This window comes from Daphnia carinata, chromosome 1 (genome assembly GCF_022539665.2).
Source record: "Daphnia carinata strain CSIRO-1 chromosome 1, CSIRO_AGI_Dcar_HiC_V3, whole genome shotgun sequence".
Classification (NCBI taxonomy): domain Eukaryota; kingdom Metazoa; phylum Arthropoda; class Branchiopoda; order Diplostraca; family Daphniidae; genus Daphnia; species Daphnia carinata.
Window position 1 is genome coordinate 5192701 of NC_081331.1, and position 22636 is coordinate 5215336.

Consider the following 22636-nt stretch of genomic DNA (forward strand, 5'->3'; position numbering starts at 1 on the left):
TAAGAAGACGAAGAGGAATGATGGTCAAGAGTTTTGGTTCTTGATAATTGGAATTGGAACATAATTGGATGTTTTTCTATGGTAGGCTAGAAAAAGAAGGCTAGACACAAATATAATAGTGGCCCCCCACTAGCAGTGCCAACAACATGCACACCTGTCTTCAGCACACATGACAATTCTTCTCTATCCAGATGGGCCTACAAGTCATTCGTCTAGAGAGGTCCTATGGACTCGTTTGGTAGCATGAGTCTATTTTTTTTTGAATTATTTTGTGTGTGTCTAGTTCCTATTTTATCACTGGGAAAAAACGAGAATTAAGGCTTTTGGTCAGGGCATTCAATGGCTAGTCGTCTGGCTAGTCGTTGGGCACTGATTTGTGTGGACAGCCGTGTCACTCAAACCAGCTGGAAATCCACATCGACCATCAAATCCTCTCGACTACGCTGCTCTCCCTCGTTGACTTTACAATAACTCACTCCCACTTGTGTGTGTGTTTTTTTTTGTGTTGTCCTTATAATAAAGAAAAGACTTTTTTCGTTAGAAAGTTCGCGTAAGTCTCCTATAACTTCAGAAGGCAAGGATAGAACAAATGTAATAGCACTTTACTTGGTAAAAAGAGGCGTTAGAATAAAACCCAATTCTCTTGTGGGTTCGTTATATATATTCTAGAAAGCCAATCGGTCGTTAACAACACGATATTAACGAACTTCGTTGTAATAACGAATTCAAAATGGATGGAGCCCTCCCTCTTTTTATGAATCTGATGGATGACAACAAACTTGGCCAGGAACTTTGTAATTTGGGTTGACTAATGATTTTGTCAAACGAAACTATTTTTTAAAATAATCAGCAGTTTTATGGAATGTGATAAATTATAAGAACCCATCTGACTCTTCCAACTGAGCTGTCGTGTCTATATCCATTGGACCCGGAATTGTGTGGATGTCGTCAACAGGAAAAATGCGCGATCGTCCTTATTTTTTAAAAGTTTTTCTTATTTCTAGTTCCTTTTTTCTTTCCAAAGTAAGAAAAAGGGCGTATTTTGATGATGATGACTGCCCTTAGTGCTAGGCAGGGGGGCTTGGTGGATTGGGCCTAGCACGTGGCCCCCATTATCCAGCTTAAGTCTTAAGTCAACTCGAACAAAAAAACTGAAATTCCCCTTAGATACGTAGAAGTGGGGGGCTTGTCGTTTTAAGCCTTTACTCCTCAATCCTCATGGAGAAGTACGTTGGAGATTTGATTCTCCATCAACAAGAGTAGGACAAATAAAACGTTATACATCAGAATTGCTCCAACCCCATCCTCGTCCGTCGAAATGCCAAATTTCTACCTGCCATCCACCTATAAAACGCAGCCGAGTGTTCCACATGTCTTCAATCGTCTCTCAGCTTCTCAGTTCGTTTCGTTTCACTGTGCTCCATTGGACTAAACATTTACTCGCCGTTTCTTCATATTCATCCCGCAAAACCATGAGGAAGTTACTCCTGGCATCGTTGGTCGTCTTGTTGGCCGTCGAGACGGTGCACGGCCTGGTCTGGTCGCTGGTTTTAGGCAATCCCGTCATCGACATGAAAGACGAGTCGTCCAAAACAAGACTCGATGACGACGTGGAGGATAGTTCCGAAGACGTCAGTGATATCGAGCATCCGCGGAATACCAAACTGAAGTTACCAAGGAACTCGTCGTTATCGAGCGGTTCACGACCGACGAGACAACATCACGGACAAGTAAGCTGAAAATAAAAACAAATTGCAATTTTCACCATTTGAAAACTACGCTTTTCATTTGTTTTGACGGTGATCGATTATGGATATAACGTTATGGGTTTTTTAAAGCAGGATAAATGTATGGAAGATAGACAATGTGGTAAAGGACGGTTCTGCGATCTTCACTACGGAGTCTGCCGGACGGAAAAGTCGCCCGGCTTCGCTTGCCGCCGGGATAGGATGTGCGGCAAAGGTCTGGCGTGCATGTTTGGACGTTGCCAGGCGAAAATAGCGACAGGAGAAGAAGGTAAGCCAACGATCCTCTTATTTTTTTTTCTTTCCTTACTCGTGTCTCGTTCCAGTTCACCAATCCTATTTAAAGGTAAAAAGGATCAAAGTCATATTCAATATTCTCCCGGTCGATGTTGACGTGAGCGGGAAACTAGACAGTATGGCCTAAGGCACTCACGAATCCCGATGGAGCTCACTACTATAAAAACGAGAGCGGGGGGGGGAGGGTAATGTGAGTGCAACGATCAGAACTGGGTGGAAGTGCAAACTTTGGTTTTTACAATTGAATTTCGTTGGAGCTACAAACTCTTACGCCGTACTTTAAAGTGTTCCATTAGTCTATTTTTTTTTCTCCAGTTCGCCATGACGTGCATATTTAAAAGAGCAACACACTTTTGCGCTAAAAATAAAGTGGGACTCGACACTCGTCGATCAAGTTTTCACTTGTTGGATCTTATTTGACATATTTAAAACATTGCCCTCTTCTTTTTTGTTTGGATTATTCAAGGATCCCGTTGCCATGGCAATTCGGATTGTCAAGCCGGCCTTTGCTGCGCCCGTCGTCACGGCGAAGCTGTGTGCCAGCGCAAATTGACGCTGGGTCAGCGCTGTTTCGTTCCCGATGGCGGCCTCGAGTATTCACTCAATCAGCTTTGTCCGTGTGACGTTGGATTAGTTTGTCGACAGCAGAATCCTGTCCATGCCAGTGACTCTCCATCCAGTCAAGAAGACAACAGCTTCGATCGTCCCAACAGCACGTAAGTGGCATTCGCTAACAGCACTCAACACGATCTATTGCATAGCCTTTACTTTGTGTTTACGCCATAGAGCGTTGCCCAGCAGAAACGGTTCAGAGGGTTTCTCAATATCCCATTTATTGAACCATTACTGGCGAAGCTCATATATTTTTTTTAATCCGCGCAAAGCCTTCGTGCGGAACCAAATGAGAATTGCGAGCGAAAACGTAGGACCCCATTTGATTTAGTTCATCATCCACCCTCATTACGGTCAAAGCGAGACCTATTTTCTATTTGAGTAACACATCTACGTAGTAGGGATAGGATTTCTAATCGCTATACGTTTATTTTTCCATCCATCTGGGGTCGTTATTTAAGCAAAAGCGTAAGGCAGTTCTTAATGGATGCTTACCCTTAATAGGTATGCCCTTTGGAAAAGACGTTTAAGAAATACGAGACGCGTTGCTTATGAGCGCATTATTAATACCCCATTTTTTCGTTTCCCATCTGCGTTTCACTTTTTGTGATCGATACAGTCATTGAGAATCGCTGAACGAGAACCGACCACTTTCAGTCGTCATTCTTATTCCGCCTTCCAATAGGGGGACACATATACCATTGCGAGATGATAAGTTATGTAGGTTTATATTCTTGACGAATGGGTTTCCGTCACATTTTTTAAGTGGGCATTACTCACTTCCGCTTTTTTGGGTGCCTTTTACACACGACTTACATTTTTATTTGGACATGTTTTTTTTTACTGTTTTGTTAATGATGCACAGTGACACGGCAATTAGTGATACTCATCCGACTGGAGCGATATGGATATTGATTTGTTTTGTTTTCTTAATTGTTTCTAGGAACTCGGAGAATTTCCCATTTTGGACTAGCACGGAGAACATGCGATGTACGTTTCACGAAATGGGAGACAATCGTGCGTCTTAATGTCTTACGTCGCTCGCTGCCACCGTTCGAAACATCGACGGATGGAGCCATCTGTTTGCCTTGTAACTGTACAGTTTTCCCGCGTCCTCTTTAAACGTTCCCCTGCTCTACAAATGTAAAAATTATCTATCAGCTAAGTAATAATCGATCCTATTCATTAAATTAAAATGTTGTTTACTCGACGAGAATCTAAAATGCGAGAAGGAAAAAAGAACAAGTAACTTTGTTTTGCACATTACCGTGTACAGTAATACAGCCCATTGAGAATGGACATTATGTTGTTTGAAGATATTGCATAATACATTCGTTTTATCTTTTCCTGTCAAACGCCGATACGAACCTGCCTTTCTATATTGACAATGAAGTGGGATGGAACGGGAGGGGCAGCAATAGAATGTGCTGGAGAAAGGGCGCCCTTTGTCCCGCGTGTAAAAGCAAATTATACCGAAGCCATTTTATGATATGGGGTACAGAGTACGTTTGGCGTGAGGTAGTCTACCTGCCGTCACAAGGTTTTTGTTACTGATTGTCTGTTGCTAACAGGAGATTCGGTTGTGTTAGTTACGTAAAATAGCCTATACAACAGACTTACGCAAATCTCTAGGATAACTGATGCAAAGTGGAGGGTCCGAAGAATTTACAATTCATAAACCATTTAAAGTAATGTCGTAGGAGTGCAGACATGAAGTTGGATGAATTTCAAATGAACCAAAAATCATGCGGAACTTATTCTCAATTTCAAAGTGGACCGTGTCGCTAAATGTTTCGATCTTAAGAACTAAAAGGTACAGCTCAAAAACGAAGAGGTCGATAGATATCTGCTTCGGCAGATTGTATGAAAGGTTTACTGCAGCTTGTATGAACGAAAATGATTGTTTCATAACTAATGAATATTTCATCAGTTTTTTAAAGTCCATAATGCACGTGTCAGACCGTTTTGATAACGTACAAAATTCCTTTATTTACTTTAAACCTGAAACATTGGAATAGCTCAAAAACGGCTAACGTGTTTGCATAGACTCCGGTCATTCAATAAAGAAAGACAGGGCAACATACTGTGAGAAAAACAGACCAAACCACCTTGAACAAAGTATTGTACAGTACAACCGAAACTTGGTATCATCGAAAAGGCAAGCTAGTACATTGTTATCAGACATCGTGGGTAGTCACGTAGGCCACAATTTTACTTGCTGACTGACTTATCCATTATTTAGTCCTCTTGTTCAAATAAGCATTTGATACAGATGACTTTTGATACCTGTAGATCCCCACGTAGACAACAGCCAATGTAAACGATAACGTGGTATATAAGGAACTTCATTTCCTGATGTTAGTCACATTGGAACGTACCAGCTGCTTAAAGCAAGTCACGACCCAAGTTCTCAAAAAGGTAAAAACATAGTTTCTTAATTGTAATCTGAGAAACTATCGTATTCATTTGACTAAATGGTGATTATCATGTGACTGCCTTAGATGAAACTCTTCGCCATCGTCTCAGTCCTCGTTTTGGCAATTGGTGCATCCAGCGCCAAGGGTCTCCGTGCCAGTAAGTTATCTAGTTTTCACCTTTTCTTTGCAATGTTCGTACTGTTTCGAAAATTGGACACTCTAGTGCAATCCATCACAATGGAAATCTCGTTCATAAATTTTTCTATCCAGCTCCCATCACCGACGATGAATTGCTGACCCTGTCCAGAGACCTGCACGCCAACGATGTCAATGGAGCCACTCTCACATTGGATCTCCAAGGCCAGACCACAGCAGGCAGCTTGGTAGACAACGCACCCGGCCGGTAAAAAATGCATTTTGCTAATAATCCACTGATGGACAACCTACTTTATTAACACATTGCAAACGATTCTAGATTGATTGTCAGTGACCCGATCCCCGACTTTGCCAAGCCAACTTTCGCTGCCGCCCAGGCTCTGCTCAACAACTACCAGAAGAACGTGACCATCCAGGACACTTTCACTCCCGAACAGTTGGCCGAAGAAGCCGCTTTCATCGACGCCGTCATGGAAACCGGTGTGATGCAACAGCTTCACGCTTTTCTGGTGTCCAAAGGTAATCGATCCTACTGCCTTTCCCAGTAAACTCCTAAGTTGTAGAACATCTAATGATTTAATGTTTGACTTAAATGAAAAACAGGTGAGGCTAGCGCTGATGTTGTCCAATTCAAGCAATTTTTGAGCACCATCTGGTTTGGTCGCTGGTCTGAATTCGTCCCTGGTGTTGTCGCTAGCAGCGGATGGGAACACACCAACGTGTTTGAGCGATTGGAGAACAACGTCGTCGTCGGATTCCACAGCTGGATCTACTTGTTCAACGAAGAGGAAGATGGTGACTTGAACTATTTGGGCTACATCAATGCCGTCGAAACTGGCAAGACGACCGTCCTTTCCATGCCAGTCGACCTGTACGGAAGCACCAAGGCTTCTTCTGAATTCAATATGGGAGCTAGCCCCGAATTGGAACTCGCCATCGGCACCTTGTGCTTCGTTGCCCGCCCCGATGTCCCTTGCTTCGTCCAGGGTTCCAACGGTGCGCCGTTCACTTGGGATACGCATACCGTTACCTACAACGGAGTCAAATACGTCGAAAGCTCACACCCAACTTTCGCTTAAAATTGACACAGAAAGACCCGATACCCTCAATTAAATACCCCTCCTGCCTTCCCGAAACTTGCAATGAATCGATCGATTCTTTTTTCCTTAATCAGGAATGAGACCGATTGAAATTGATCATGAAATATTTATTTCGACTGTGTGATGATGTCGGCTGTACAGTGTTTTCGCGATATGTAAACCAGTCGTGAATAATATACTTTTCTTATTATTCCCGCAAATATGTGACTAAAGCTTTATTTTGTCGCATCACATCCTGATACAAACAGGATTTTAAAAAACAATCCCGAATTCATGCGTGTATGCATGAACGTAAAATGCCCATCGGATGGTCCGATGGCTCGAGCTTGATCACGTATCTTTAGGTTACAACCTTCTCCATCGAAATAGATAGCATCTCGTGTGATGAAAGAACTTTTTAATAGCCTGTACCTGTTGGTTTTGTAGCCAATTGTAAAGTAAACAAACATCGTCTTTATCCGAGGTGACGTATACACCATACACCATGGCCAAAGATTCTATAAGATTTATGGACGTCAAAGGAACCGTATTATTATATTATCTAAGGTTGGGCACATGAGAAGAGTCACGTACGCCAATTTTTGCTCCAGATAAACTGTAAACATGAGGTGGTAACATCTTTGCTCAGGGATTGTCTTAACTTGTCCTGTGTCCCTTAGTGAACGTTGTTTCAAAACGTGTTTATTTTGGCGTGTTATCAGTATAATTTGATCACATCAAGTGCTATGGAATTTGTGGCCTACAGGAATGAACAAAGCGGTTATTTAAAACATAATGTGTTTCGTGTTTCCAAAGCGAATATTTTTTTAAGTTCCCGGCATAAAAATAAAAAAAGAAAATGTATGGTTGAAGCGGTTCATTAAACTCGATTACGTTAAATAATACATTCAGTTTATTTCTGTAAAATCATATGGAATATTGCGTACGGGTCACCGAACTGTTTTATATTGTGCATTGGATTTAAAAAAAAAAGGAAAAGAAAAAAAAGAAAAAGGGGAAATTTTTAAGATGACCGTCATCCACAGGACAGCCCTTCGTAATTTAAAGACGAATAACCCGTCATTATTAATAGTTCTTTTTGCGGGTCCAATCGTGATTAAATTACTTTAAATATAAAATATCCGTAAATGTACCAACACGTAACATATGATACCACATTTGCTTTTAAATTCAAAACGTGACAAGCTCCAATGCGGTTGTCACGGGTAACGCAGAAAAGATTACATTCACTAATCGGTAGAGGTAACACCGCGCTGAATGAGTAAAACATTTGATGTGAAATCGCATAAATATTACAACGCATCATCGAAGAAGAAAAGCGTGCGAGTTCCAGGTAAAACGTCGACTTCGACTCCCCAATCGATAATACATTTCATAAACAAAAATAACAAGAAGAAATAAAAACAGAATCAGTTTGGATTACACATTCATTGGGAGAGACGATACGTCTTCACGTCAGCCAATCGACAGATGATTACATAATATTGAACTAAAATACACAATAACGTGTGAAATAACTCATAGATTAAAAAAAAAATCTGAATATGATATTTGTTTGAATGTGTTGAATGCACAAATAAAATAACAAGAGTGAAAACAAAAACAAAGGCTCAAACGCAAGTAATGGTACCAACGGCTAGATGATTATCTGCGGTGGATGAACCCATTAATGCAGAGGCTTCGCCTCCCGCCGTACAGCTAAGAGCGTGGACGCTTTCTTCCGTCTCTTCACGTAAGACGAGCGTCTGCAGATCCATGGCGCTCTTGACGCGACGAGCCGCCGTCATGAAATGAGCCGTGGCGAACACGACAACCGAATTCTGCCTCGGCCGCTGCTGATGTTGATGATAATACGGATCGCCAACTGATCCGATTCCGTCTCCGTAGAAGGGCAATCCTGGTGATAAACAAGACGATGACGATCCGTGATGATGACGTGCCGAATGAGTTGGATGGTGGTGTACGAAGATACCAGAAGGCGATGCCGATGGTCTCCGCCTTCCGGATGAGAGAACTGATTGTTGGTGGTCGGCCGTTGGATGATCGCAGCAGCCCGATGCCGAAATGTTCATACGAGAGTGATGATGTAGTCGTGACTGTTCCATTGTTAGAAAAAGAGAAAAATGGATTTGAAACATGTAGAACAAAATGTTGCCTCTAATTGATATTGTTTCTTTTTTGTGTTCTACCATAGAGCCTTGTAGTATATTATAGGGGGAGGGTGGGTAAGGCACAGGGCGTGTTTAAGATATAAAAGTATTGGCCGGAATCCCAAGTAGCTTTTTATCGACCCAATGGATTTTCCCCTTGGACAATTGCTGTCTGGTAGTTTACGCTGTACACACACACAGAAGAAAAGTTTGACTTGGTATATCGATAGGCCTCAGTCAGGATGGATGAAATGAATTATTGACTCGACATGTGTGGTCAATCGACTCGATATAGGCGTTTCTCTAGTCACGCGTTCGATACATCCATTAGCTGTGGGGAGAAATAACGGGGGAGGATCAGTTCCTGCTGTTCTATTTCAAGGGTTTACGAGAGTCTTGGCACATTGAGAATTTTATCGGATGTTATTAGCATACGTAACGTGAAACCACTAAAAATGCGAAAGAAAATAAAACAAACGGACGAATTTAAAAAAGAAGAAGGCATCTTGTGAAATGGATTAAGGAAATTGTAGTATTTGCATAAGATTCAGTTGTGTATTCTTCTACGCAAATTAAACGAGTTTGAACCGCAAACAAAACTGTTTTTATTTGTTTGGTTTTATAAGCCGCCAGAATGACGTTGAAATTTCAGCATCAAATTCATTTCGATTCAAGTGGATTGATGCCAATGCCTTGTTAACGGCTCTGAAACGTGTTTACTTTGCGTTTACGAATTTTAAAGGAAGGGGGGGGGGCGAACGGAAACGAGCAAAAAAATGCGTGGGCATGGGATTTGAAAGAAATATGAGATACGGCGTCAGCCTGAAAACTATGAATAATTTGACTAATTTCCTCGCGCAAATGACATTTTTAGTTTGCTGACTTCCTTTGTTCAAATGGCGGACGGCGATTGTACGCGTTCCCTGTTAGTGCCCTAAATTTTCAAAAGGCCTAGAGAAACAGGTCGATAAAGCCTTTAACGTTTCAGACGTTTACGAGGACAACCTCTCGCTAACGAAGCAGAACATCCAAAGCTCTCTTGCATATCCGCCATCAGAACATTGCACGCAAGTGGAAGCCTGAGATTTTGCAAAATCAGATTAGTAGTACCTCGTATAGAATTTTGTTTTTGTTCACCAAACTCTTTGCTTTATCCCTCTCTGTCCTGCACGTGCACACTAAAACGGATTTAAAGTTGAGCTACTTCAAACTTCTTCGTGAAAAATAAAAGTTCGGTCCAAAAAATAGTACGCTGCAAAACTGCAGCTATACATCAGTTGCGTAAAGTGTTCGAAACTACGCGTATCGCGTTGCGACAAACAAGTTCAATATACGTTTGGCTGACATTAATTTGATTATGAATTGATCTCTTTGATGGTTGTCCATGTTGAAAAAAAACGCGAGGTTAAAAAAAGACTAATTTCTATATGATATAAACAAGCTTAAACATTTACCGTGTGAGCGAGCTCAATCATTGGATAAGAGGGCCGATGTGGCGCTGTGGACATGACCAAAGGAGCGCCTGTTCCAGCTGCTGCGATCGGTGCAAGAGATCCACGAGGAGCATCAATGAATTTCGGTTGGTACGGCTCCAGCATGCGAATTTTGCCCCATCGATTAAAGAAAAGTGCAACGGCTCCGACCCAAAGAAGCAAGACCAGTAGGACAAGGCCTATCTCTTCAGCACGGACGTTCAATCCACTCGGCGTGGCCATTTCACTGTCATTGACCGATGGATAGGCCGGCGAAGGGATTGCGTCAGGGTCGTATTCTAACGGTGGGGGACCTCCGGACGCTTCGATTATCATACTGGCGTAGTTGTTGTGATTCTTGCTCAGCGACGGGAAAATCGGAAGGACCGATGAGCCTGGATACGGAGGTGGATGCAGCCTTTCCGGATATAAACTATTCCGGTGGGTTGGGTATCCAGCGCCGTCGGCGATGGGTGGCGGAGGAGGATCGTACAGCGAAGAAAGCAATGGATTCTTCATGTTCCGAAATTTGCCAAAAGTTTCAGTCTGTAAATAAACAAATTAGTTTTTATTATTGAATGAAATGAAACTTTAGGAGCTCGTATTTGATGTAATCCTTTTATTTTATTAAAATGATTCTGAGCGCATTTTACGGCTGAGTGCTTCTTGATGTGAATGGTATGCAGATGCAAGAGACTTTGATATATTGAGTTGATACATGTTGATGAGATTAAATGGACGTCGGGAGCTCACCGTGTTTTCCCGCTCTCGTTTCGATTGGAAGAAAAATCGTGTTGCTATTCAAGTATAGAACGCAATTTGAATTTGAAGCATTCTCGGTATATGGAATGATACTCTCCGTCCATTTTATTTTTCTTTTCCTCAATCCATAAAAAACAACAAATGTGAGACTTTTTTTTTTAGTTTATGTAACGAGATACGGTTTAAGTTTCTTGACATTTGGAAAAGAAGTAAACAGAATGCACTTTGTATGCACCAGCCCATTATAGTAAATTGGGTCGAAGTATATGTTCTTTCTCTCTGTACAAATTCTTGTGTGATAAGTTTAGTTCGCTTCTCTGTGTGATACGTAGTACTTTCGTTTTTAACGAGGTCAATGTTGAAGGAACGAAGCCTGCTTCTTCTGCTTCGGGGCATGGATTGAGCCACAAAAGTTTCCTCTTTCGTTATAGTTAGTGTATCGTTACAGCCGTCTAAAGTGCCCGTCGGGGGCAAAAATGAAAACTGTAGTTAGGATTTCACGTAGTTATTATTATGTTCATTTCATTCTTCGTAGAATGACTAATGGACAAATTGTTCGTCAGAAATAAATATACAAAAACAGCTGAATGCAAATTATCGTTAGAGTCAATCACAAAGAGCAGCAGAGTTTCTAAAGGCGATGTGATTTTTTTTTCGAAATGACTCATATGTGGCTCATTTGCATGTTAATGAGGCACAGTTTAAAAGAGAAGAGATCGTCTTTTTCTACTTTTGTGCATGGCGCGAATTTGTGGGGGGTGGGAGAGAAAAAACAGAAACGATCTCCCAATATTTAAATTTAAGGAAACCTTATATTCATGAGCTGTAGCTTGCCGCATACACTGTACATGAGTAAACTTTCAATTTCTCAGGGGGGAAAAAATTTGCATGTTTTCCCCCTTATTGTCTATTATTTAAATCCTTTCCTCGAAGCAGAATGTTTGCAAACTTGTTTCACCAGCACAACATTATTGGAACACAAATGAAAAAAGGGAAACAATTCAATTATGGCCGATCCGTTCTTGTGTATATTTTTAAACTCAATTGCAAGGTTCATTAGGATTCAGTTTACGTTCCGTCAATAGTGCAAGGCATTGTCTTTTTTTTCTATCTCATCTCTCTTTTACCCCGAGCTGCAAGACTAAACAGGAAGGAATTGAGTTGACAATACGCACAAATATATTTTTCGTTTCTCCGTTGTGACGTTCGATTCTTGGAATAAGAGGCAAGTGGAACTCACGTTGTGCCTTTTCCCTAATCGTGCGACAGAAAACTTTGGATTGGATTCATCCCATATTCTCTGCATATACTGTACATATTAAAACTCAGTCGATTATAACAAAAGTTCGCATTTTTTTCTTGTTCTATTCGCTAGTATGTGGAATTGCTCGTAGTTACATACAAAAAAACACCTGTGTCCTTTGTTTTATGGAATGCATTTTTGCAGTCTGGAAATCGAACATCGTAGATGTTGCTAACAGACATAATTCGCCTTCGAATCACATATAACGGAAACAAGATTCCTGGGTTTCACCGTTGCGGTTGTCCAAGGTAAACAACAGTCTTCTTTGTAGTCCACCATCGTTTTGTTTATTTTGTAAAGTATTAAAAATAGAAGGTTTAGAGTCCTGGATACTGTAAATGTTTGAGTCAGTCGATCGGGGGTGCAAAGGCTGAAGGCAAACAGGAAAATCACGTTAAAACGTTGTCGGCTGCCTCGTTGTTGCTACATTCTATAGATAGGTTCAAACAAGGAGTGAGATAAGCAGTGTAAAGCGTGATTGACGAAAAACATATCTATAGCTCCGAACTGTCACGCTCTCAGACGTTAAGGTATAACTTCAATCATTGGAGTGAAAAACTCTGCATTAATGTATTAGATGCATGGCAAGTTTTCACGTTTCAAGCCGCTTGTGTATAACGAAAACTCTTCGTCATAATCAGGCGATGGTGTTGCTCAACAGACTAGACGATTAAAGTACGATTAAGCTGTTTGAAATCAGTTGAAAAAGTAAATATGTCAGAGTCTATTTCTGTAACGTTTGTAGCTGTGTGACTTCTATTGTTTAGTCTGAAATTTGCTAGAAAGCCGAATCGAATTAGAAGCTCGCGCTTGGAGCGGTTCCGTTAAATTGCTTGTTCGCACTTCTATTCGTTTTATTTTCTATTTTAGTTTTCAGCTTTTTAATACAAACGAGTTCTTGAAGGAACGTGCATTTGTACTGAATAAAAAGGACGTTAATGCTCTTGTTCTAGCAAAAGGACGATCGATTAAAAGTTGGAACAAACGAAAACCCGTGTAACAATCAGAATTAGTAGAAAAGAAGTTAATTGGGATGCTTTCCGTGAACGCTAGCACAAAGTAACAAAGTCTGCAAACTCTTGGACTAAAAGGAAAATGGGTCCTTATCTCCAATCGGAAAGAGAACGAGTATCGATTCCCTTTTCATCCTGTTTCGTATATACAAAACAATGAGCAGTATGCGTAATTAATCCTCATGTTCCAGCAGTTCGTCAACAGTTTGCCTGTTGCCAACAGCGTTAGTGTTTCTATAGTTACATAAAACACGGGTACAGTATGTAAATCCCTTGAGTAGTTGAATGTAAGCGCCAGTCCGCGGGACGCTAACGATCACAACGTTAATGAACGAGGGTCAAGAACAGAATAGTTTATAATCAAGTTGTATGCAATTCAAATGAAATGAAGGAAATTGGACTGTTCTCAGCAACATTTGTGTAACACTAGAGAAATAGACAGAAAAAGGTCCTCTCTAAAATTCGCAGATAATTTACTTTATTTTACATAATAAGACTGACCTTACGTAACAGTCTTCGTTAGCCATTGGATAACGGCTCACGAATTACAACTCTGCGAACGTATCAGAATTACAAACTAAAACGTTTCACTTTTTCGATTTATGTAGCGGAGTCTGATGGCTTGTACAACTCATACATTAAAAAGACGTTGGAATTGAACTTCACAATTTGGATGGCTATTCAATACAAAGATTGGGCCATATCCCGTGAGCAAAAATCAGATCACCTTGAACAATACATTGCACTACGTGACAGATGCCGACAAGATAACAACAGTTAAACACGAGACACTATGCGTTTGAATGTGTTATCAAGAGTTTGAAAGAAGTCACGTAGACCATTTTTTATTTCCTTTTGACTGCCCTACCACTATTTAGTCCTCCTATTCAAATACGCCTTTGATAGAAGATGATTTTTGATACCTGTAGATCGCCACATAGAACGCAGTCAATGTAAACGATATTGTCGTATATAAGGAACTCCATTTCCTGATGTTAGTCACATTGGAAAGTAGCAGCTTCTCAAAGCAAGTCATTCCCCAACTTCTCGCAAAGGTAAAAACAAAGTTTCTTAATTTTAATCTGAGAGACAATCGTATTAATTTGACTAAATGGTGATTATCATGTGACTGCCTTAGATGAAACTCTTCGCCATCGTCTCAGTCCTCGTTTTGGCAATTGGTGCATCCAGCGCCAAGAGTCTCCGTGGCAGTAAGTTATCTATTTTTCATCTTCTCTTTGCAATGTTCGTATTGTTTGGAAAATTAGATGCTCTATTCCAATCGATTGCAATGGAAATCTCGTTCATAAATTTTTCTATCCAGCTTCCATCGCCGACGATGAAATACTGACCCTGTCCAGAGACCTGCACACCAACGATGTCAATGGAGTCACTCTCACATTGGACCTCCAAGGCCAGACCACAGCAGACAACATGGTAGACAACGCACCCGGCCGGTAAAAAATGCATTTTGTTAATATTCCATTGATGGACAACCTGCTTTATTAAACACGTTACAGACGATTCTAGATTGATTGTCAGTGATCCGATCCCCGACTTTGCCAAGCCAACTTTCGCTGCCGCCCAGGCTCTGTTCATCAACTACCAGAAGAACGTCACCATCCAGGACACGTTCACTCCTGAACAGTTGGCCGAAGAAATCGCTTTCATTGACGCCATCATGGAGACCCGTGTGATGCAACAGCTTCACGCTTTCCTCGTTTCAAAAGGTAACCGATCCTACTACCTTTCCCACTATAATTCTTAAGTTTTAGAGCATGTAACAATTGAATTTTTAATTCAAATGAAAAACAGGTGATGCTAGCGCTGATGTTGTCCAATTCAAGCAATTTTTGAGTACCATCTGGTTCGGTCGCTGGTCTAATTTCGTCCCCGGTGTTATCGCTAGCAGTGGATGGGAGCACACCAACGTGTTTGAACGATTGGAAAACAACGCCATCGTCGGATTCCATAGTTGGATCTACTTGTACAACGAAGAGGAAGATGGTGACTTGAACTATTTGGGCTACATCAATGCTATCGACACTGGCAGGACGACCGTCCTTTCCATGCCAGTCGACCTGTACGGAAGCACCAAGGCTTCTTCTGAATTCAATATGGGAGCTAGCCCCGAATTGGAACTCGCTATCGGCACCTTGTGCTTCATTGCCCGCCCCGATGTCCTTTGCCTCGTCCAGGGTTCATACGGAGTCCAGTTCACTTGGGGGGTACGCATACCATTACCTACAATGGAGTCACATACATCGAAGGGCTCACGTCCAACATTGGCTGCTTAATCTAACTACCATCCAACTCTTAAACGGACCTCTAAACCATTCGGAAACTAGGCAAATGTAAAACAGATCATTCTCTCCCCCCAGTTTAGAATTTTGTTCTAAGCATTAGTTGCTGCCTAGTGAAATATTTATTTCGACTGTGTGATGATGTCGGCTGTACAGTGTTTTTGCGATATGTAAACCAGTCGTGAATAATATACTTCCCTTATTATTCCCGCACTCACATCGTTGACTACAATAATGTCTCTTCGCACCGCTTTGAACGAAAGAATTCTTCATTGTACAGTTTCCTCAGAAGATGTCTTACAAATGTAGCGTATCCTCGACAACGCATGGGGGAACTTCTCATAAAACATAAAGCCGTTGATCCGTAATATCACCGGTATGCCAATATGAAGCCTCGTGTAGAACTCTTCGTACTCTATCCGTATACTATCATATCATCATCATATCATGTCGTTCATCTGTTTCTCTCTTTCTATTCATAGTAATATTGAGTTTACTTTCATTCGAGTTCCCCAACAGCATTTCCTTGATATCCCTCCTCTTCAGAAAATAACTCCAGCACGTAAGCTTTCCTTCAACTCAATAAGCTGTTACGTATAAGATACTGTTGCTGTTCGCTTCCGTTCGTGGTGAATTGGGCGCCTGTTTCGGTAAGACCAGCACGTCCCAGCATCTGTGTAACCTTCAACAAACATCGTCACGTCAAACAATAAAAAAAAAGAACCAAAAACAAAAGACTGAACTGAGGATACAAGAGCATGAGCAGACCCTCTCTGTGTCGATCGGAGTCAGACATATGGTCTTCCATTCTCACGTACTGTACATATATATTCCCTGATGCGAAAGAATATATACGAGACAGGCAAAGAAAACGATCGACGAGAAGAGATATACGCTGTACTATCATACACGTAGCACGGTTATGATTCTAGAGCTAATCGATATTGCAAGCCGCTCGTATTCCCCATAGCATCTGTGCTTCTCTGGTGAAAAAGGGAAAATTCCCTAGCCGTCGTTCATCGTTTATTTATATGGGATAGACACATAACGAAGCGGTGCCGAGACGATGGCCGATTGTCCTAATAATTCTTTTCTCGCTGACGCAAAGCATAAAACTGGGCCGTATCCGGAACGAAGGGAAAATATTGACACTGTGTATAAAGATTTTGTCCTTGTGCTTCCCTCCTTTCCTTATATTTAAAAATTAAAGCTTCTCGTTTGCTATTGGAGACATGCCAGCAAGAGGAAATAGAAAAATGGGGCGCATTTCAAAAATCGCTTTATCAAGTTGTGACACGTTTCGAACCCACCAGCAAAAAACTCAGATGACAGACTGAAGAATCATTGCATTTTTGCTTCCGATTGACCTAGCGCCTTCGTTCACAGTGGTAACGATCCCAGAGTACTGTAGGGGATAAAGATAAGTGTGGATGGTCAATATCGATGCCCACGGAGACGTTGGGTCACATCGATCATCATTGCTGAATATGCATCAGTTCTACCCCCCGATGTCTCCTTCTCGATAGGCCAACTCTTTTTGCTTGCGTCCTTCGTCACACACTCACGCTGCTTTGTTTTTGTAAAGAGAAAAAAAAACTTGAGGAGAGTGGCTTGTATGAGGAGAACATACAGCGCTAGGGGACAATGTAACCTCGTGTAGATTTTCTCAGCTCGGCAAAAGTATATAGAGTGGCTTACGTATAAAAAATCGTGGCGGTGAATCTTTAAGAAAAACATAAGAAAAAAGCGGTCTGAGATGTGCGAGGATACACACAAGAAAAGCCTTGGACTTTCTTATACGTTCGATAAAAACGTATAGCGCTAACCTGAAAGGCATGCAACAAGATTGAGAAATCCTCTGATTTCCCATTCCATCATGTATTCCGGCCATGGCGTTATGGTTTCGTGAAAGAAAATAAGTCAATAGAAAAAAAAAAACTCCTTTCAAGGGTTTTCGGCTTGTGCGTGCTTTTCAGTACCTTTACTACGCAGTTGCATAAATGTATGGCTTCTCTCTGTCTCTGTCCAACTAAGTTTACGAATTGTAATCATCTAGAGGTCCGGCTGACCACTCTGTTCAATCGCCGTTGTCAGGGACAACAGAGTTCCTAAGAGAACTTGACGTAATACCACAAGAGGCGCTAATAATGAATAAATAACGATTGGCTGTCGACTTCCCTCGGTCTAGAGATGTTTCGTCATGCGGCACAATCACACGAATGAAACTTTTAGACTCGCAAAAAGTCCGCGTGTGATTGGCTGTGGTGAGCACAAGTGTGTGTCTAGCGTGAATGTTATTCTGCGTGACAAAGTTAAATGATGCAGCACACGTACGTGCGTAGTCCGTTCTTATTTGCAGTGAAAAGAAAAATGGGGGGGGGGGGAGAAAGAATAGTAGAGATTAAGACTTGAATATACGTTTGGTTTTTTTCACGGTCGGTTGGTTCGGGATCTGCCAGAGTCAACACAGCTCGCGAACACAATTGCGTTTTTACCGTCAGTCACTTGGGTACCATGAACACACACTCTAAGGTCATCTATCTAAATAGCCTCTATATGTATTATATACCTACTGCGTATATACTACATTGGCTGTCCATAAAAAATGCTTGTGTTTTATTCACCCTTTTTATACTGTATATATATATATATATATATACAGTATATTTCCAGTTGCCTAACTTTCTGCTGCTCTATTCCCCCCCCCCCCCCCATCTAAGTAGATTTAGCTCCCGGAAGAAAGAGAAGACGAATTAGTAACATGGATGCATCTTTGTAAGGCGTTGTCGATCATTTGTGGTGAGAGCAAAAGAAGAAATAACGTTGTCTTGTGATCGATCTCTTTTTAAACAAGTTAAACTTGGCTACTACATCCATAAGGCTTACAATTGAACGCTGAATAAGTTTGACGAACATAAACGTGAAAAATCAAAAGTTATATCAAAAGACTTTTCTATACATGTATCACATAAAGGCCCTTTAACTTTCTCTAGAGGCTGCTCCCTATTTGCAACGTAAAAGTTGCCTAGTTACCGAAACACGGTCGGATGAGAACCGAGAAAAAAAAAGAAAGCGATTCACGAAGGAGCAAAAAAAAAAAATTATTTTCTACATTTTCTTTCTTTCTCTTTCGTCTACCCTTCATTCCCAGCAGATTTGACGCAACAAAGGAACACGAGTAATAGACAGAATTCAATCACGCGAACAATCATCAAAAGGATCGGGATCGGGAAAACAACGTTTCTCGAATAAATGAAACTCTATGGATACTAAGGTTTTTCTTCTTCCTTCGTTCCCTTTGACGGTCTTTTCGTTTAACGATTGGCTCGTACGTTCGTGAAAATTCTACACTATGTTTTCTTTTCATTTTTTATTGTACAAAAACAGAAGCTTCTGTTTTCATCTATCACCTCTCGCTTGATGATGAAACGCACCCCCTTTCTATTTTGAATCTACGTACGATGTGGATGGCTTCATTTGTCGGTTCCCTGGATACCAGTTTATTCAAATGTCGAACGCAGCTGGTTGTTCGGTAGGGCGAATACTTTCAAAAACTGTGACCAGAGGAAAAACACAACACACAAAAAAAGGATTCTTATCGAATCGTTGTCGTGAATATAAAAAAAAAATGGTACATAAAGATTAGATTGAAAGGCTGGAAGGGGGGGAAGCATTTGGTGACACGCAGTAGTTTGTACCTCGTGCCGACGAGCGTGAAACCTAATCTTGTCCTTTCTGTGGCGTGGGGTGTGGACAAGACGCACTGCAAAAGACCCGTCTCATATGTGAACGTTTGGACGTGTTATAGGCGGTTGTTGACGGGCGGGCGATATCAAATACGAAAGTGAAGGGGGGGGGGGGAGAAAGAACGACAAAAGATGCGAGTCTACGATGACAATCGTGAAGAAAAAAAAAAGGGCGTGTCTACTAAACAGCAGTTGATGGAAGCTAAAGAGATGGGAGCGTCAGCTGCTGGGCAACTAACGCCAACAACAGCAGTGATTCCTTTAACGAAAAGATGCTCCGACGTCTCTCTTACTTTTGTCGGTGCTTTACTGCATTAAGCAAATATAAGAAAACGGGATGAGGAATGGGGGTTGAACAGTTTCGTCTTTTATGTATTTTTGGTGTTTCCTTTGTCGCTTCGCATATGCAACCTTTTTTTTAAGAATATAGCGAAGGCTATCCGAATTGATTGGATTTAAATACACGAACCCTGTGGCATCGTGTGTGACAACAAATAAAAAAAAAACAAGGATGTGAAATATTTGAAAAATGAAAATGGTTTGTGATCCTTGTCGACTTTGCACGAGAAATTGATGGAATCGTTTTGCGGGGTGTTGGAGGATTTTTATTCCACGCCATTTGCCGGTGGGTATATGGAAACGTTTTTTTTCAGATGAAACGAAAGACAGCACGTTTTGGTTACATCTCTCTAGTTTCCCAAAGAAAATCGTTTGTTGTAAAAGACTTGGTGGAATGGCTGTTGTCGGGAGAAGTTAGATAGCACACTCAATTCCGGTTACTCAGGCAAAATACATCAAACGCAAAAACACGTGACTTGTCGGCAACAAAAGAGGTCAGCATTTAAGTTCTATGCGATTCAAAGTTTAAAGTAAATACAGGGTAAAGGTTAAAAAATGAGCCAAAGAATAACTCTGGATAATGAAAAGCTCCCGGTTTTATTATGATAGTGTCACAACATCCGTGTCTTTTTATGTCTACATATAACAGCAGTGGCCAAATCATTACGCACTAGTTACGCCTCATTGATTAACAATGGATGTGGACGACAGTTTGGCACGGAGCTATTTAGAACTCACGTCCGTCTTACCACCGAAAGCATTTAATGGACTGCTCCATAAAAGAAAGGAAGAATCAAAGTTGGCATCAAATACCAACATCTCGTATTCCAAAGGGCTTTTACTTCCTTGTTCTTTAAAAATAATTAAATTCTACAATGATATCTATCGCTTTTCGTTTAATAATTATCCACAGTCCTCTCAAAAGTCTATGCATAGCTAAATTGTTTTTGAAGACCTCCATAATCTTGAATTTATGGAATAACCATAGAGAAGCCGACAGTTCATCAGGATTTATCTATTGACGCTTGCCGCCGCATACTGTACCAATGGAACTGTGCTAAAGTATACGCACATACTCAAAGGACTTTTTATCCACAAGAAAAATAGCTTATTATAAAAATGCGGATTTATTTTCATGAGCCAACGACTTCCTCCTAACGCGAAGCGATCGCTTCGAGTCTCAACTCTTTTTTTCTTTTCGTTTCACTTTGACCCTTGGGAAAAATTCTTTATGCAGATCCTCTGCGCATCTAAGTATAATGGCTGCTAGCTGACGCAGACAGCCGTCTAGCCGCGTGAATTATACGGGCCTAATAAATATGAGAATTAAGAGAAAACTGGGCGGGAAGAAGGGCAGTTAAAGTCGGGAGAAAAGTGATTCGCTTACGAGAAGACACGCAACTTTTGTTGCTAAAAAAAAAAAAAGGGAAGAGCGTCGTTTGCAGACGCGTCTAATATATACATCGTATACGGCTCTTTAAATGTGTCCGTTCTCGTGTGATTGAATCCCTACACCGCCCACCTTTTTTTTGTTCTTCTTCTTTCTTGGTGCTCATTAATCTCGGCGTGTTGTGTGTGCATTCTTTTTTCTTCTGTTTTCACCCCTTCCGCCTCTTTCTTTTGCGTTTTGGAGTCTGACTTCCGCCAAGTAATCAATGCCCTTTCGTGTACGGCCGCAATGCAAAAAAATATATATATAAAGAATCCCGCCGTATTTGCCTCTTCCGGACTGTCTATAAGCAACTGCGCAGTCCAATCGTGAGATGGTCCCCAGCTGATGCATCGTCCATTCTATTTATTAAGGGTCACTAACACGATCGAACGTATCTCCGGATATATATGCCTCAGTAGGCCTCCGAAAACAAATGCCAAACTGTCGGCAAAGTTTTGCAAAAGAGAACATTTTTGGTTGATATTCGAAAGCAAACAAAAACAAAGAAGAAAAAGCCGAGCTACGACGGAAGCTTTCCATCAATTTATAGTTTGTTTTGTCCTCATATAGTGTTTCATTCTGCGACGTCTTTATACACAATGAGCAGAAGACTTGTGTTTGTTATTGTAACACACACACACACACACGCCCATCGCATTGACACGTAGTGTAACACAATGGGAAACAAAGAAAAAGACCAAAAACAAATGAGAAAGATGAATGCTCAAAGGAGAGAGTCTATTTTGGCAGCCAGCAAGATATGTTAGTGGCCGTGTAGTAGTGATAGTAGTTTGGGTTTGTGTGGCTGTCCGCTAGCATGTCATCCTCCAGCGGTGGGGGGGGGGGTCACGACACGTCGGCAAATGTCACGACGAAGAAAGAAAAGACAAAAACGGATGAGTGCAAAAAAGGATCAACAAAAAGGAAAAGAGACAACAGCTGGTATATAGTTGATGTATCGCGGAAAGTAAAGGCTACCCCCCCCCCCTCCCCCGCTACTGAACGTGATACATAAAAATAGAAGAAGTTTTGATGTGTGAGCGAAACTAGTTTCGTGGTGGACTGTGGCCAGCTGGTCGAATGAAAAAAAAACGTTTAGATGAGGAATGAAACCAAAACTCTTGTGCGAATCGAGGGAACATTAAACGTCCAACGATAACTAACAAAGAACCCGCATTTCTTTCTTGTCCCGTCCATTTCTTTTTACAGCAACCGATGAATGGAGGCTATTTGATTTTTATAGACATCAAATGTTCAACAGATGGCTTTCAAAAGATGAACCGATTCTTTCTGCGGCCACTCCAATCTTCGAGCTGATACAAGTGCACACTATGAACTATCGAACGTTAAAAATGACATTATTTTGAAGCCTACCTTCAACCTGTCTAGAAGGACGACGTTAAGGGCTGATGAATAATTCAGATGACAATCATCCGACGTGTAATACGTTTGAATTCGAGCAAAAAAAAAAAAAAAAAAAAAAAAAAACGCGAACGAAGTGGACGATTCGTGTCTTTCGTGTGCGATATAGCCGGAAATTCTTGTTGTATAGAACAAGAAATATAAGTAAAATCTATTATCTCTTCGACCATGCGGCGACGTGGTTACACTGTCCGCTTCTGCCGGCGCTTCTTGACTGAGCCATAAACCTATCCGACCCTTGCACGACTATCCCGCCGCTCCAAAAACAGAGGGTCCAGGGCGCATTTTCACGACGCATGGCACGTAATGCTCACCACACGATGAAAGAGGTAGAAATATTTTTTTTTCACGAAAAAAGGCAAAAGAA

General features: G+C 41.2%; 3 protein-coding genes and 1 pseudogene across 3 annotated transcripts; 3 read left to right on the forward strand and 1 right to left on the reverse strand.

Annotated features, from left to right (window-relative positions):
• Positions 1-1409: 1409 nt before the first annotated feature.
• LOC130692562 (dickkopf-related protein 3-like) lies at positions 1410-4001 on the forward strand. The gene is made up of 4 exons (XM_057515703.2): positions 1410-1730; positions 1842-2016; positions 2509-2758; positions 3598-4001. Exons 1-4 carry the CDS (start codon positions 1473-1475, stop codon positions 3680-3682), a joined length of 768 nt encoding a protein of 255 aa, XP_057371686.1. The 5' UTR covers positions 1410-1472; the 3' UTR covers positions 3683-4001.
• Positions 4002-4994: 993 nt separating this feature from the next.
• On the forward strand, positions 4995-6527 carry LOC130692475 (endoribonuclease CG2145-like). The gene is made up of 5 exons (XM_057515590.1): positions 4995-5072; positions 5156-5228; positions 5342-5474; positions 5547-5746; positions 5831-6527. Exons 1-5 carry the CDS (start codon positions 5010-5012, stop codon positions 6304-6306), a joined length of 945 nt encoding a protein of 314 aa, XP_057371573.1. The 5' UTR covers positions 4995-5009; the 3' UTR covers positions 6307-6527.
• Positions 6528-7224: 697 nt separating this feature from the next.
• On the reverse strand, positions 7225-22395 carry LOC130692133 (uncharacterized). The gene is made up of 3 exons (XM_057515209.2): positions 22222-22395; positions 9932-10495; positions 7225-8423 (listed from the first exon to the last, which is right to left on the reverse strand). Exons 2-3 carry the CDS (start codon positions 10466-10468, stop codon positions 7938-7940), a joined length of 1023 nt encoding a protein of 340 aa, XP_057371192.1. The 5' UTR covers positions 10469-10495; positions 22222-22395; the 3' UTR covers positions 7225-7937.
• On the forward strand, positions 14003-15547 carry LOC130692226 (endoribonuclease CG2145-like; annotated as a pseudogene).
• Positions 22396-22636: the final 241 nt, after the last annotated feature.